The sequence below is a fragment of the Megascapheus bottae genome, chromosome 27 (assembly GCF_031878675.1).
Source record: "Megascapheus bottae isolate mThoBot1 chromosome 27, mThoBot2.hap1, whole genome shotgun sequence".
Classification (NCBI taxonomy): Eukaryota; Metazoa; Chordata; class Mammalia; order Rodentia; family Geomyidae; genus Megascapheus; species Megascapheus bottae.
The window spans coordinates 4,808,848-4,825,912 of NC_143535.1; the positions used below are offsets into that span (position 1 = coordinate 4,808,848).

At 44.6% G+C, this 17,065-nt stretch overlaps 1 protein-coding gene across 1 annotated transcript in view; it reads right to left on the reverse strand.

Annotated features, from left to right (window-relative positions):
• Positions 1 to 15,307, reverse strand: part of Cbl (Cbl proto-oncogene) — a 48,855-nt gene extending 33,548 nt beyond the window's left edge. The window contains exon 1 of the mRNA XM_090319343.1: positions 15,006 to 15,307. Coding sequence (XP_090175469.1) covers positions 15,006 to 15,203 — 198 coding nt within the window. The 5' untranslated portion in view covers positions 15,204 to 15,307. The remainder of the gene's footprint in view (positions 1 to 15,005) is intronic.
• Positions 15,308 to 17,065: the final 1,758 nt, after the last annotated feature.

Consider the following 17,065-nt stretch of genomic DNA (forward strand, 5'->3'; position numbering starts at 1 on the left):
CTCCCGGCCCCCACTCTACCACTTTGAGCCATAGCTCCACTTCCACTTTTCTGGCGGTTGATTGGACTTTCCTGCCCCAGCTGGCTTCAACTGCAATCCTCAGATCTCAGCCTCCTATGTGGCTAAATGCAGGTGTGAGCCACTGGCACCTAACACAATTCCCTTTTGTAAATTTAAAAAAAAAAAAAAAAAAAAAAAAAAGAAGTAGGGGCCAGGAGTTTGGCCTAGTGGTAGAGTGCTTGCCTAGCATGCACGAAGACCTGGGTTCGATTCCTCAGTACCACAAACATAGACAAAACAGGAAATGGTGTGTGCTGTGGCTCAAGTGGTAGAGCTCTAGCATTGAGAAAGTCCAAGGACAGCACTCAGGCCCTGAGTTCCAACCCCAGGACTGTGGGGGTGGGGGTGGGAGTTATGAAAGATGTGCTCTTTTGAAAAATGAGTCCATGAGAATAAAAGAAATAATCCATGATCAGCTACTCACTGTCACTCTATTTCTAGTGGTTCCTTGGAAGGGGGGGGGGAGTCTTTTTTTGGTATTTTTGTTTTAAATATTAAGGAACTTGAACTCAGGGCCTCCCACTTGCAAAAAAAGATTAAAGGCTGGCATTCTTAGATATATTTTCATAGAATAGAGCCTTCAGAAATCGGATAGTTAGGTTTATCTAAAACAACTGCAAAATTCCCATTTGATAATTAATCATTAAAGACCTTTAAAATGATAAATATGATATGGTAATATAAAGTCATAAAAACTAAGTATTTTACTCCCTGTTTGCCATTTCTTTTTTTTTTTTTTTTGCCAGTCCTGGGCTTGAGCTCAGGGCCTGAGCACTGTCCTTGGGCTTTCTCAAGGCTAGAGCTCTACCACTTGAGCCTCAGCACCACTTCTGGCTTTTTTCTATGTATGTGGTACCAAGGAATCGAACCCGCGTCTTCATGCATGCTAGGCAAGCACTTTAACCACTAGGCCAAACTCCCCACCCCTGTTTGCCATTTCTGCAAATGTTGTATTTGTATATAATCCCCAAATATTTGTAACCTCCTTTAAAGAAAAAGTTCCAAAATAATTCAAATAGTTGATATTTAATGATTTAATGAATTCTAAATGGGCATCACAGTTAACCTCCAAAGCATATATATTATGAGCTTTAAAAGCATTCATCCAAAAAACTTCTGAAGGACAAAATATTTTCCACTGCGCCTGTTCTCTATTTGGTGGATTTTATGTTGCTTTCCATGTTTTACCAGTAGCAAAACTGGCTGCCTTTGTTTACTTCTGCCTGTAAGTTCACAGTCCTGCTCAGAACAATGATCTTGGCTCTGAAAAACCAAAAGCCCTGTACAGCTGCCATATACTCCATTCATAACAATTTCTCCATGGCCTTCACTCTTCCCTTTGCTTCTGCCAATGCTCAAAAGTCAACAGAAAAATCTGGAAAGTGTTAGGATCATAATAAGGAGAAATAAAACTGTGACTGAAAATTGGTATTTAAAAAAAAAAAGGAACAGGGGCCGGGAGTTTGGCCTAGTGGTAGAGTGCTTGCCTAGCATTCACAAAGACCCAGGTTCGATTCCTTGGTATCACATACATAGAAAAAAACAGCCAGAAGTGGTGCTGAGGCTCAAGTGGTAGAGCTCTAGCCTTGAGAAAGTCCAAGGACAGTGCTCAGGCCCTGAGCTCAAGCCCAGGACTGGCAAAAAAAAAAAAAAGGGAACATGGTGCCTCAGCCTAATTCTGTTCTGCAGTTGAATACAGTTATTTTTCTAGCACTCAGAAAACTGAACCTCCAATTAGGCAGAAACCTGTAAGTTTATACAACTATGTAAATTTGTTCATTTTCTTTCTTTCTTTTTTTTTTTTTTTGCCAGTCCTGGGCTTGAGCTCAGGGCCTGAGCACTGTCCTTGGACTTTCTCAAGGCTAGAGCTCTGCCACTTGAGCCTCAGCACCACTTCTGGCTTTTTTCTATATATGTGGTACCAAGGAATCGAACCCGGGTCCTCGTGCATGCTAGGCAAGCACTTTAACCACTAGGCCAAACTCCCAGCCCAAATTTGTTCATTTTCAAGGACAGAACTTTTATTTGTTCTCTTCCTAATTCCATCTCTTGCTCCAGTGACACACCACATGGTGAATACTCAATGAACATAAAAGTTCACTGTGTCACAATTCTTGAACAAAGTGAATTCTCAATAATTGTCTTGCCAGGAGCTAAGGCTCATGCCTGTAATCCTAGCTACTAAGGAGGCTGAGATCTGAGGATCAAGGTTCAAAGCCAGCCTGACTTGAGACTCTCATCTCCAATTAACCTCAAGAAAACAGGAAATAGGGCTTGGCTCAAGGATAGGGTGATAGCCTTGAGATGAGGAGCTCAGAGACAACACCCAGCCCCAGGGTAGGGAGGTAGCCTTGAGCTGAAGAGCTCAGGGACAGTGCCCAGGCAAGTTCAAGCCCCATGACCAGCCAAAAAAAAAAAAAGAGGCTGAGACCTGGAGGACAGTGTTTGGAGCCAGCCAGGGAACAAAAGCCTGAGAGAGTCAAACTCCAGTTAACTAGCAAAAAGCAGAGGAGAGGTAAGGGTAGCTCAAGAAGTAGGGGATCAGCAATGAGCAAGTAAGCTAAGTTGTGCAAGACCCTAAATGCGAGCCCTGGAACCAACAAAAAAATAAAATGAAATACAAAGCAATGGGGGGAGCATTGCACATATGCATATATATATATGAATATCACAATAAATAGCCCCTCTTACACAACTAATACATGCTAATAAAAACGAACAAAGTACTATGCTATAAAGACAAACATTTGTTTTGAAAAGTTACACATAGAATGTTATTTATTTATTTATTTTTGCCAGTCCTGGGTCTTGAACTCAGGGCCTGAGCACTGTCCTCGGACACCTTTTTGCTCAAAGCTAGCTCTACCACTTGAGCCACAGCACTATATCTGGCTTTTTCTGTGTTTGTGGTACCAGGAATTGAACCCAGGGCTCCATGCATGCTAGATGAGCACTCTACCACTAGGCTACCCTCTCAGCCAAAATTTTAAATTGTATCACCACAAAAAAAGGAGTGGCTCAAGGGGGGTAGGGCAGGAGCCTTGAACTAAAGAACTCAGGCCCAGAGTTCAAGCCCCACAACCACCACCACCAACAACAACAACAAAACCTAGAGGGGCTGGAGTCTGGCACAGTGGTAGAAAGGTTGCCTAGCATGCACGAAGACCCAGGTTCGATTCCTCGGTACCACATACATAGAAAAAGCCAGAAGTAGTGCTGTAGCTCAAGTGGTAGGGTTCTAGCCTTGAGAAAACCCAAGAATAGTGCTCAACCCTAGGACCAGCAAAAAAAACTTGCTAAGCTGGGCACCAGAGGTTCACACCTGTAATCTTAGGAGGCTGAGATCTGAGGATCATGGTCTAAAGCCAGCCTGGGCACAAAGTCCATGAGGCTCTTATCTCCAATTAACCATCAGAAAAGGGGAATTGGTGCTGTGGCTCAAGTGGTAGAGCATTGTCCTTGAGCTACCACTTAAAGCCACAGCACCACTTCCATGGTGGAAGCCTCACAGACTTTCTTGTCTAGGCTGGTTTACATTCTGCTCCTCAGATCTCAACCTTCTCAGTAGCTAGGGTTAAAGCCTCAGGACTGACCAACCCACACACACACACACACCCCTACAGATGTGAAGGAGCCATAAACTATGATGTAAGAATTATTAGTACTTGATTGTTACTTCTCATTTCTGAGGGCTACATAATGGCATGGTATCCACCAGTGTCTGGATGGTCTGGTGGTATGCACCATCGCAAGCCTCATTAGTACACCTTCACCTCTTTTTGGAGTCTGCTGTACAAGCAAGCCTGGTTTCCAGTGCTCCTGGGTGACTACTCCCGCCTATTTCCTTCCAGTACAGAATGTACTAATCATGAAAACATTTCACAATAACTTGCTTGTTGTAATCTCTTTTTTTTTTTTAACAAACCCAATATAGATCCAAATTAACTTCATTGGAAAATGTGTTTGAAATTTAGGTTTTGCTTTCAAAGTATTACTTCATTTTTCTTCAGATGCTGTATATTAACCAGTTGAAGAAGTTGTTGTTTTTGTTTTTGTTTTTGTTTTGCGGGGGAGGGGGTCAGTCTTGGGGCTTTAACTCTAAGCTTTGGTGCTGGCCCTGAGCTCTTCAGCTCAAGGCTAGCACCCTACCACTTGAGCCCCAGCACCACTTCCGGTTTTCTGGTAGTTAATTGGAGATCAGAGTCTCACAGACTTTCCTGTGTGGGCTGGCCTTGAACCTTGATCCTCAGGTCTCAGCCTCCTGAGTAGCTAGGATTACAAGTATGAATTATCAATGTCCAACAGAAGTGATTTTTTTATAGCACATTGCTGTATGTTGAACAGAACATAAAGTCTGCTACAGGAAAAGACTTAGGAGACCAATCTGATCATGACTTTTCAGTTCATTTTCTGTATACTGTTGGCTAACAGCATATTAAAAAATAGTCCCAAAATGAACAGGGCACATTATTTTCTTCTCTGGCTTAACTCTACTCTTACCTTTTGAAATTTGTCACTAGTCACATGAAATACTATATCTCATATTTCACAGGGGATTATGAGGAGTTTTATATCCTTTGGGGGAGTTCTTTAACAGCATAAAAACAATACACTCAATGATCATATTTTTACAAGATACAACTACTTTTAGTAATTGTTAACTTGAATTCAGAACTCAGAGAACTCAATTCCCAGGCTAGAGATGTGGTTCAAGTGGTAAAATGCTAGCCTAGTAAGAACAAAAATGAGCTCAATTTTAAGTACTATCAAAAAAAAAAATCAACAGAGGGGCTGGAAATGTAGGTCAGTGTGAATGTGGCTTGCCTAGCATGCATGAAGGCCTGTAGTGGTACTATGGCTCAAGTGATAAGAGTGCTAGCCTTGAGCAAAAGAAGCTCAGAGACAGTTGCCCAGGCCCTGAGTTCAAGCCCCAGGACTGGCAAAAACAAAACAAACAGAAATGGGAGAGATGTATGTTCTAAATGGCTTGAGGTAACCTGTGGAAAAACCCCACAAAATCATGTAAATCAAGAGGCTCAAATCTTGGTGCTCACTTTAAGAACACTTGAGAAACTGCCCAAGCCATCAAGCATATGTGTATTAGAAAAGACATTAACTATCTGAAAGATGTCACTTTCAAGTCCCAATATGTGTGCCATTCTGGCATTACAATGGTAAAGCTAATAGATATGCCCAGACCATACTTTGCTGCACATACTTTGAAAAAGGAGAACAATGCCTGAACTGAAAGGTTTGTGTGGCGAATTCTCTGATCATCAAACATACACAGTGCCTTACCGACAGATCCATGGTCAGATTAACCCATACAGGAACCCCCTCTACATTGAAGTGATCCAAATTGGAAAAGAGAAGAGAAAAATAACCAGAAAAAATTCAAACAAAAAGTTATGGCACAGGAGCTAGAAGCATGTTTAAGTGGTAGAGTGTCAGCCAAGAAAGCAAGCCAACTGAGTGCCAGGCCTTGAGTTCAGGGGGTGTGGCGGGGTCTTACTTCATAAGAACAAATTAAGCATAAAATAAATATAAATAAAAGAACAATGGTTGTGCTTATTAATAAATATTTTAAGTTTTCTGACAAAAGGGGTCTCTCTACATATATATGCATATGTGTGTATATAAAATTAAAGTTAGACACGTTAATAGTGGTAAATGCACAGCTAACATAAATTCAATGTAATGGGAAAATAATGAATTCAAACTTCTATACTCACCATGTAAAATAACCAGGATACAATCAGAAGAAACATTTCCTCCTAATTTTAAGTAGCTAGCAAGTTATTTCATTGAATGGTACTAAACATTATGGTGCTATCATTCAAGAGATTGATATCATTCTGGAATGAATGAGGTAGAGTGAGGAACATTTGTATCCTTGCACAGGTCACTTTCTAAGTACAATCATGCATCTTTTAATGGTATGCCTTCTGAGACATGCATCCTAAAGCAATTACCTACAAGGGAATACAGGATCAATTACTTAAACAGACCCATATAGTATTAGGTATAGACCACTGCTGGGATCATGGCTCAAGTGGAAAAGTGTTTCCCAAGTATAGTTTAAGTAATACTAAGTGACCATTTACTTTTTGGGGAATGAAGAGAGACTAGTAGGGCTTGAACTTAGGTACTCATGCTTGTTGTCAAGCACTGTACCACTTGAGCCTCAGCCTTTTTTTGTGTGTGCCAGTCCTGTTGCTTAAACTGGGGGCCTAGGCACTGTCTTTGCCTTCAAGGAGTTTACAAGCTGCAACGGTTAAGATAAACCCAGAAGAATATATTTCCTGTTTACTTGTTTTCCTGTTTAAGAAATCCCACATCGCTTTGGTTCTACTTCTTCCCCTAGAGTTATTTAGGATTTATGTAGCACTTATCATGCAATCTTTTAGAGTGAAAGAATTTATACCAAGAGATTTGCTTGGGACAGAGAGAATATGCAAAGGTAGGAAGAAAGAAATATTAAGGAAGAGATGTGGAGAGGCAAAGGGGAGATAGCAAAAAGGCCAATGAAACATACTGACTTATAAATACATTTAATTTCCAAAACACAGGTTCTTTTAAGGGCAGGAAGAAGAGAAGAAGATAGGAGAAGCAGGAGAAAGTGAAGTAGAAAAGAGATCTAAGTGTACTTTGGGGGGGGAGGGGAACTGGGGTTTGAACTCAGGCCTGGTGCTCTATAATTAAGTCACAAGCTTCACTTTTGTTTTTCAAATAGGTCTCTTGCCTCTGCCTCCCATGTAGCTACATCAGGAGTGTACTACCCTGTCTAACTTCTTTGTTAAGATTAGTGTCTGAGGAACTTTTTGCTCAGAATGGTCTCAAACCACGATTCATCATAACAGTTGGGATTACAAGGATTAGCCACTATGCCCAGCACAATAATCATGTTTTGGGGAAAAAAAATCTTTTTTTTTTCTTTCTGCCAGTCCTGGGGCTTTCTCAAGGCTAGAGCTCTACCACTTGAGCCACAGCATCACTTCTGCCTTTTTTCTATGTATGTGGTACTGAGAAATGGAACCCGGGTCTTAGTCCATGCTAGGCAAGCACTCTACCACTAGGCCAAACTCCTGGCCCCAGGAAAAAATGTTTGACAGTAACAGGGTTTGAATGTAGGGCCCTATGCTTACTTAACATGCTCTACCACATGAGCTATTCCTCTAACCTGCTTTTTGCTGGTTTGCTTTTATGCTGGTTATTTGGAAATGAGTCTCACAAGACTTTTCAATCCAAACTGGCCTTGAACCAAAAATCCTTCAGAAAGCAGCTTCCTGGGTAGCCAGGATTACAGATATGCAGGGCTAACACCCATCTAAAAAAATTGTGTGTACACCAGTCCCGGGGTTTGAACTCAGGGCCCATGCTCTGTCCTCGAACCTTTCCTAAGACCAGTGCTTTGCCACTTCAGCCACAGCTCCACTTCTGGCTTCGAACCACAATTCTCAGATCTCAATCCCAATCTGAGTAGGTAGGATTACAGGTGAGAGTGATGAGTGCCTGGCATGAAAAAATTTTAAACTCAAAAATATTTTTTTAAAAAAGGTGTATGGTCTCCTTGATATGTAGGTATTAGATCCAAACAGTACAAGAGCGATGACTCAAATTCAGGTACTCAAGATCACTGACACAATCTTGGTGTTATAAATATAACTACATAGACATAAAAATCTATGATGATGGGGCCGGGAGTTTGGCCTAGTGGTTAAAGTGCTTGCCTAGCATGCATGAAGACCCGGGTTCGATTCCTCGGTACCACATACATAGAAAAAAGCCAGAAGTGGTGCTGAGGCTCAAGTGGTAGAGCTCTAGCCTTGAGAAAGTCCAAGGACAGTGCTCAGGCCCTGAGCTCAAGCCCAGGACTGGAAAAAAAAAAAAAATCTATGATGATATATATATACTCTACAGACATAATGTTATATTATATAGATCAATATGTATCTATGCAAACTCTCAGCTTAATTTTAATTATGTTCTAAAATTTATGTGCCAGAGATTGCATACAGAGATTCCCTTCTTGAATACTTGTTTGTTCAATGTGACATTTGAAATATGATGTAAAAAATCAGTATTAATAAAATCTTTTAATAAAAAATATTTTTTAAGCCAAGCACAGTGGCTCATGCCTATAATCCTAGCTACTCAGGAGGCTAAAATCTGAGGATCTTGGTTCAAAGCCAATCCAGGCACTGAAGACCATGAAACTCTTATTTCCAATTAATCACTAGAAAACGGGAAGTGGGGCTGTGGCTCAAGGGTAGGGCAGTAGCCTTAAGCTGAAGAACTAAGGAGCAAAGCCTAGGCCCAAAGTTCAAGCCCCATGACTGACCAAAAAAAAAAGAGTTCAAGGCTAGCCAGCATTCACAGCAAAATCCTGTCTCAAACCAATAAACAGCTGTTCCAAGTGGTAGAGCACCAGCCAAGGAAGCGCAAAATCCTGTGTTGACCCTGTACCACCAAAACCAACAAAGTATTATTAGCGCCTTAATGCTTTAATGATGCAAGCTAACCTAAAATAGAAAGAGAGAGCTGAGGGTAAGGTTTGCCTAGCCTGTGTGAGGCCCTGGTTTCCACCCGTGTACTAAAAAGGCAAGCCAAAACAAAGACCAGCAGAGATCTAAAATATTAACCAGAGTAACACTCTATGCGTAGGCAAATTATGATCTGCAGCCTTTTTTTTCTCCCCAATACATCTGCAAGCTAAGAATGGCTTTTACTTTTTTTTTTTTTTTTTTGCCAGTCCGGGGCTTGAGCTCAGGGCCTGAGCACTGTCCTTGGACTTTCTCAAGGCTAAAGCTCTACCACTTGAGCCTCAGCACCACTTCCAGCTTTTTTCCTGTGTATGTGGTACGGAGGAATCAAATCCGGGTCTTTGTGCATCTAGGCAAGCACTCTACCACTAGGCCAAACTCCCAGCTCCCTAGGCTTTTACATTTGTAAACAACTATAACAATAAGGAATGTAAAATGAAGCTTGCAGTCAGCATGCTACAATATTTACTATCCCTCCTTTTAAAGAAAGTCACTGTGCCTGCTCAATTTCATAATGGAATTTTGTATCTGTCACTAAATATCTTGACATTTTAAATTTTACATTTAAGGTCTTTTTTTTTTTTTTTGGCCAATCATGGGGTTCAAACTCAGAGCCTGAGCAAAGCCTTGGGCTTTCTCAAGACTAGCACACTACCAACTGAGCCACAGCACCACTTCCAGCTTTTTCTGTGTATGTGGTACCCAGGAATTGAACCAGGGGCTTCGTGCATGCTAGGCAAGCACTCTACCACTAGGCCACATTCCCGGCCCCATTTAGGGTCATTTATATGATTTTGAGGGGTTTTTTGGTCAGTTGTAGGACTTGAACTCTGGGCCTTGGCCCTGTCCCTGAGCTCTTCAGCTCAAGGCTACTGTGCTACCCCTTGGTCCACAGCACCACTTCCAGTTTTCTGGTGATTAACTGGAGGTAAGAGTCTCAGGGACTTTAGTGCCTAGGCTGGCTTTGAACCGCAATCCTCAGATCTCAGACTCCTGTGTAGCTAGAATTATAGGCGTGAGCCACTGTGCCCAGCTTACAAGATATTTCTGCAAATATTTATTATACTATTCTGAGGAGAAAAAAAAAACTTAAAAGGCTTAGACTGTCCTTGTAATAACAGGCAATTTAGTGTGTTTTTCCAATAATGAGCTTAAATTTTCTAATGAATTGGTAAATCAGTAAACTGATCCTATGTTGACCAGAACTCAAAATTTGTATTAACTTCTCTTATCTGCATATAACCAACAAGGAGGAAACAGAGAAGCAAGGAAAAGATCTTTGTTTCTAGAGCTAACTCACTGAATTGGATAATATACTTCTGGTGTCAAGTATCCAGGTATGAAATGGTGACTAAGATAAATGTGGGGGATATCTATGACAAGTCAGTAAGTCTTCACTACTTACATAATGCCACATGACCGTCATGGTACTGAAACCCCCTTAAACTCTTTTGCCAATAAAAATAAAAGTGAAAAAGGAAAACTATGTCTAACACGGTAGCCAGGGACCAACGGCTCACACCTATCCTCCTAGCTACTTGGGGGGTTGAAATGGAGGGGATCTCAGCTCCAGTTCATTCCACAAAGGAAAGCCTCAGGAGTCCATCTCAATGGCATGGTGGCAAGTCTCTGTCATCCAGCTACAGCCAGAAGAAAAAACAAAAAACAAAAGGGAGAATCTCAATTTAAGCACATTTCAAAGCAGGAAGCAACATCTCATTTCAAAAACAAAAGTAGAGATGGAGCAATCCAGCAGTGCCACAGAAGTACTAAGAAAATCTGCCAGGGTGACTGTGGCTTATGCTTGTAATCCTAGCTACTCAGGAGGGTGAGATCTGAAGATCATGGTTCAAAGCCAGCCCAGACAGAAAAATCTTGGTGAGACTCTGGTTTTTTTGGTTCGGCTTTGTTTTTTGTTTTTCTGGGGGGTTTTTTGTTTGTTTTGCTTTGTTTTGTTTTGTTTTACCAGTCTTAGGGCTTGCTCAAGGCTAGAGCTCTACCACTTGAGCCACAGCACCACATGCAGCTTTTTTTCTATGTATGTGGTACAGAGGAATCGAACTCTGGGCCTGGGCACTGTCCCTGAACTCTTCAGCTCAAGGCTACCACCCTACCTCTTGAGCCATAGCACCACTTTCCGTTTTTCTGGTGGTTAATTGGAGATAAGAGTCTTACGGACTTTCGTGCCTAGGCTGGCTTTGAACCTCAATCCTCAAATCTCAGCCTCCTGAGCTACACGCATGAGCCACCACTCCTGCTTCATGTTTGTATAAATTGAGAATAAATCACAATCTTATTTTATAAGTAGTTCAAGTAAATCTTTCCCTATGCCTTGCTCCTTCTTTTAAGATCTGTATGTGGGGGCCTAGTGGTAGAGTGGTTGTCTAGCATGCAAGAAGAACAGGGTTCGATTCCTCAGTAACACATACATAGAAAAAGCTGGAAGTGGTGCAGTGGCTCAAGTGGTAGAGTGCTAGCCTTGAGAAAGCCCAAGGACAGTGCTCTAGCTCTGAATTCAAGCCCCAACACTGGAAGAAAAAAAAAAAAAGCTGTATATGATACATTTTGAGGTATTCTGTACAATGAATAACCTCAAAACAGTTTTATGTCAAAATGCTTTTTAGATTTTAGAAGTTTCAAGGAGAGTATAAGCTTCCAATTTGCCCATTCTGTTAAGGAAGAGGGATGTTTTATTCTTGTACTGCTTGTCTTGAATGACTTTACAACTGTCTCACATTATGTTACTAATTGTGCTGAAATGAACTTAATGCTTCCTGCTATGCGTTAGCCCTGTAAATGAAGGATAAATTATTCCACTAGCACCTGGCATAAGTTCTCTTTAAAAATAACAAACTGGGGCCGGGAGTTTGACCTAGTGGTAGAGTGCTTGCCTAGCATGCACGAAGACCCGGGTTCCATTCCTGGGTACCACATACATAGAAAAAAAAAAAAAAAGCTGGAAGTGGTGCTGAGGCTCAAGTGGTAGAGTGCTAAGCCTTGGGAAAGTCCAAGGACAGTGCTCAGGCCCTGAGTCCAAGCCCAGGATTGGCAAAAAAATAAAAAGAAAAGAAAATAACAAACTGGAAAGCAAGGCCTCTAGCTCACACTACTCAAGAGCTACTCAAGAGGCTGAGATCTGGGCCAGGAGTTTAGTCTAGTGGTAGAGTGCTTACCTAACATGCACAAAGACCCAGGTTCCATTCCTCTGTAACACATACATAGAAAAAGCTGGTGTGATGGCTCAGGTGCTACTCGAGTGCTATTCTTGAGAAAGCCCAAGAATAGTACTCAGGCCCTGAGTTCAAGCCCCAGGATTGGGGAAAAAAAAGGCTGAGATCTGAGGACAGTAGTTCGAAACCAGCCTGAGCAGGAAAGTCTGTAGACTCTTATCTCCAATAAAAAACTACTCAGAAAAAGCTGGAAGTGGCATTGTGGCTCAAGTGTAGAGTGCTAGCCTTAAGCACAAAGAGGCTCTGGGACAATGCTCAGGCCTTGAGCATTTTTTTTGCCCTAGGAGTGGCAAAAAAAAAAAAAAAAAAAAGTTACTGTTTAATTCTGATACATGCATCCACATGTTCTATATGAGAAAGTAATTCGAAATTCATTTTTTCTTATGCCAGAGAACTTTTTAGCTCTTCATAGTAAATCTGTAAAATAAAAACCTAAACTTCAGATTTTGAATACATTTGTTATTGTCTTCTTTTGTTGTCATTGTGGTCGTTGTCGTCGTCTTTTTTTTTTTTTTTTTGCCAGTCGTGGGCTTGAGCTCAGGGCCTGAGCACTGTCCTTGGACTTTCTCAAGGCTAGAGCTCTACCACTTGAGCCTCAGCACCACTTCTGGCTTTTTTCTATGTATGTGGTACCAAAGTATCAAACCCGGGTCTTCATGCATGCTAGGCAAGCACTTTAACCATTAGGCCAAATTCCCAACCCAGTCGTCGTCTTCTTCTTTGTCGTCTTCATCATCGTCACTGTGGTGGTGGTGGTGGTACTGGGGTTTGAACTTAAGTCCTGGGATTTGCTATGCTGGTGCTCTATCACTTGAGCCACACCTCCAGCTCCATGTGAACACATTTATATTGCCCTTTACAAACTTGGCTATAATGGATTTGCTGTAACTTCTAATATTACAATTATTTTAAGTACTACATCATTAATTACTACGTTTCCCCCCTTTTTGGTAATGCTAAGGAATCCTCTGAAAAAGTGGCTCTTACCCAGCCAGGTACTGGTGGTTCATACCTACAATAAGGAAGCTGAGACCCCTGATGATCCAAGTTCAAAGCCAGTCTACATAGGAAAGCCTTTGGGTCTACAATTTAATCAATAAAAAAGCTGTACTGGAGGAATGCACCAAGTGACGGAGCTGCTCAGGTGGTAGAGGGCCAGCGATGAGCAGAACGCCCAAGAATGCTAGGCAATTAGTTTAAGTTCCAGTACCAGCACCCTCCAAAATAAAAGTAAGTACAGACAGGAGGGCAGGGGAGTCTGGTCTTAGTGGTAGAGTGCTTGCCTAGCATGCAAGAAGACCCAGGTTCAGAACTGGTACTGAGGCTCAAGTGGTAGAGCTCTGGCCTTGAGAAAGTCCAAGGACAGTGCTCATGCCCTGAGCTCAAGCCCAGGAGTGGCAAAAAAAAAAAAAAAAAAAGCGCGGGGCTGGGAGTTTGGCCTAGTGGTAGAGTGCTTGCCTAGCATGCACGAAGACCTGGGTTCGATTCCTCGGTACCCCACATACATAGCAAAAAGCCAGAAGTGGTGCTGAGGCTCAAGTGGTAGAGTGCTAGCCTTGAGAAAGTCCAAGGACAGCGCTCAAGCCCTGAGCTCAAGCCCAGGACTGGCACCAAAAAAAAAAAAGTACAGACAGGAACTGGTGGTTCATACCTGTAAATCCTAGTTACTCAGAAGGTTGAGAGCTGAGGATCACTGTTCAAAGCCAACTGGGGGGCCGGGAGTTTGGCTTAGTGGTAGAGTGCTTGCCTGGCATGCAGAAAGATCCAGTTCAATTCCTTGATACCACATACATAGAAAAAAGCCAGAAATGATGCTGTGGCTAAAGTGGTAGAGTTCTAGCCTTGAGAAAGCCCAAGGACAGTGCCCAGGCCCTGAGTTCAAGTCCCAGGACAAAAAAAAAAAGCCAACTTGGGGAAGAAAGTCCTGTGACTCTCATCTCCAATTAACCAGAAAACGGGAAATGACACTTGTGGCTCAAAGTGGTAGAGTGCTAGCCTTGCACAAAAAAACTCACGGGACAGCACCCATACCCAGAGTTCAAGCTCCATAATGACACCAAATAAAATAATCCACAACTCTACACCACTGGTATTCACTACAAGGGAGTCTCACACAGGACTTATGCATTTACACTGCACATTTACATTTACCAAGAGGTTCATAATTATTTTATTAGCTGTTTTTAATCCAAAACAACCCATGGAGAACTTTACAGAAGAGGAACCTAGGCCCAAGGAGGAACCAAAGAAAACCAATTTCACTCTAAAGGAAATAACACAAACCATTTTATACACCAGATCCTCTAAACCACTTTTCATCTGCAGTTTGAGTTTTGCCAAAACACGTTATTAAATCAACATGATGAAAGTACTGGATTCTAACAAAAGAGTTTATACACTTTTAAATACTTGGGAAAACCGCTATTATTCAACGACACAGACACAATTATAAGGAAGTAAAATTCTGCCCAATGACAAACTTAAAGGGCTAAATATAAAACAAGTTATTTGTCTGCATCGGATGAAAAGAAGGCAATCAAAGAGGCGTATCTATATCGAACAAGTTCAAATAGGTCCAACCACAATATATATTAGCAGTTAAAAAAAAAAAAAAGACAACAACTACAGCCCAGCTAAAGACACGAAGACAGCTGAAGGAAGGCAGAATGTGGAAGAGAACGGGTCTAATCACCACTGTGGTTTAATCAGTGCTTTATCTCACCGCCAGCCTACGTGTTCGCAGGGGCCACGGCTAGAGGTGCAGCCCAGTTCCCGGCCTCTGTCTTGGATCCGGGCGTGCCAGGTCCAGGACACCCACCACAGGCAGCCGGCCTGCGGGGCTGCCCGCGCCCCCGGCCCTTCAATCCATTCCCCGGTCACTTCCCGACCCCCGCCCCCCCGAGCCCCAGCCGGTACATCAACCCCCCTCCCCCCCGCCCATCTCCCGGGCCTCACGCCGTGACCCAGAGCCCCACGCTCCGCACCCCCAGCTGCACTTCCGCCCCGGCGGGGCCCGGCCTGCCCTCCCCCAGCCCCCACCCATCCGTCCCTCCCCACTCCACGACCCCCCCAGCCCCGCTCCGCCGCCGCCGCCGGGCCCCGCGCCGACCCCTCCCCCCGCTTCCTCCGCCCGGCCCGGCCCCCGCCCACCGCGCGCCCGCGGGCCCCGCACCTTGTCCATGAGCTTCCAGCACTTCTCCACCATCTTCTTGTCCACCGCGCCCGGAGGGTGCGGGCTGAGGTGGTGGTGGTGGTGGTGGTGGTGCGGCTGGAAGGCGTCCTTCATGAGCCCGATCAGGCCGCCCGCGCCCGAGCCTCCGGAGCCGCCGCCGCCCCCGGCGCCGGAGCCCTTCTTCACGTTGCCCGCCATGGCCCGGCGAGGGTCAGGGGCCCAGCGGCTCGGCCGGCTCCACTCGACCGCGAGCGAGGGAAAGGCGCGGGGAGCGAAGGAGGGGCCTCTCCGGGCAGCTGCGGCCGCGGCCGCCGCCGGCTCCGGGAGCTGAGGGAGGAGCGGCCGCGGGAGGGGAGGGGGCGGTGCCGGGGAGCGGGGCGCGCCCCTGCCGCGAGCGCGAGCCCGGCGGGGACGCGCGCCGGGGCCTGGCCGCCGACGGGCGCGTCCAGAGGCGGCGACCCCCGACCGCGCGCGCCCGCAGCTCCCGGAAAGCCTCGGCGGAGCCCCGGCTTCCGCGCCCGCCTCCTTCCCCTAACCCACGCAGGCGAGAAGGGGCGGGGCCAGGGGCGGGGCCAGGGCCGTCGGTGCATGCGCCCTCTGCCGGAGAGGCGGGGAAGCGGAGGGGGCGGGGCCAGCGTGGAGTCTGCGCACTGAGCGGAAGCCGGGGCCTCCCCGTTCTTTGTGGGCAGCCAGAGCTCGGTCATTCCCGGGGGTGGAAAGGTTGCAGTTAGGACCCGGGAGCGTTGAACAGAATCTCTACGTCGCTCTTCTACTCCGGACAGCCATGGAAATTGAGATCGAAGTCATTTGCATCTCGTGGTGGGGAAATTGTGGGAGAAAAGATCTTGAAGATGGCAGCGCGAGGCTGCGGGTTGTGGGAGCCAGGCGTGGCCTTAGCAAGGCTGGAAGGCACCGTCTTCCACATCTCTAACCTCTTAAAAGCCTGGCACCCTTTTCTCCTCCTCTTTCTCCCCTTCTTCCTCCTCCTCTTCTTCCCTTCCTGCTTAGCCCCTTTCCTGGGAATTGAATTTGTACGTAGTGCTCTAGGCGTTGCACAAGTCGGTGAGCCAACGCCCTGCCCACAGAAGGATCCGCACCCAGACCCTGCCAACAGAAACGCGGCGTCCCCTCCACTTCTCCAAACATTTAGCTGGAATAACTCCAGAAGTGCCAACTTCCTTCGAAAGAAGGAAGCCACCCTACCGCATCGGCTAGTTCTCAGCCTCAACTGAGGTGGTAAATTTGAAGGCTCAGATGTGTCAATATGGAGTTCTGCTGGCTGCAGACTCCTTCCTGACTCTTCAACAAAGCCCTTGACTGATAAGGCCTTTGAACTTATCTAGTACTGCAGCCAGAGGGGGGAAATATCTCAGAACTCTGGGGCCATCATTCATTCAGCTCCTTATCTTGGGTTTGCATATCAATCACCTTTATCTAAGACTGATTTTAGAGCCCTTGTTATCACTTCCGACCCATAGAAAGTCTTTTTATCAGTTTCTACCTAGGAAGAGTTAAAAGCATCTACCAAAGAAAAATCTGGAGAATCCTTTCGGAAAAACTCACAAGACTTTTGCAAGCCTTGAGCTACCACCTTAATTGCAGCCCCCTCTTTTTTTTTTCTTTTAACCTATGTAGCCCAGGCTGGCTCCAGACTCACAATTTTCCTGCCATATCCTCTCATGTGCAGGAAACTATTATACCCAGCTCCCTTAGGGTAATGAAAACATTTCATCACTGGTTTCTCTGCCACTTGCAAACCATCCAACCATCCTAATCTTCCTAATTCTGGCAGAAACAAGCAGGCACATGCATGCATGCACGCATACACACACACACACACACACACACACACACACACACACACCTCCTTGAACACTCTTCATTGCCTCTAGACTAAGATTAACATTCATGTTCAAACTCCAGACTAAATTACCTAGCAGTCATCCAATAGGATGACAATATACCAAAATTCCTACTTATTTTCATGAGTATTATTCAATGTTAATTCTGTCTGAAGTATGCTTCTAAAAGTCCTGGATCCAGGTGCTGATGACTCACAC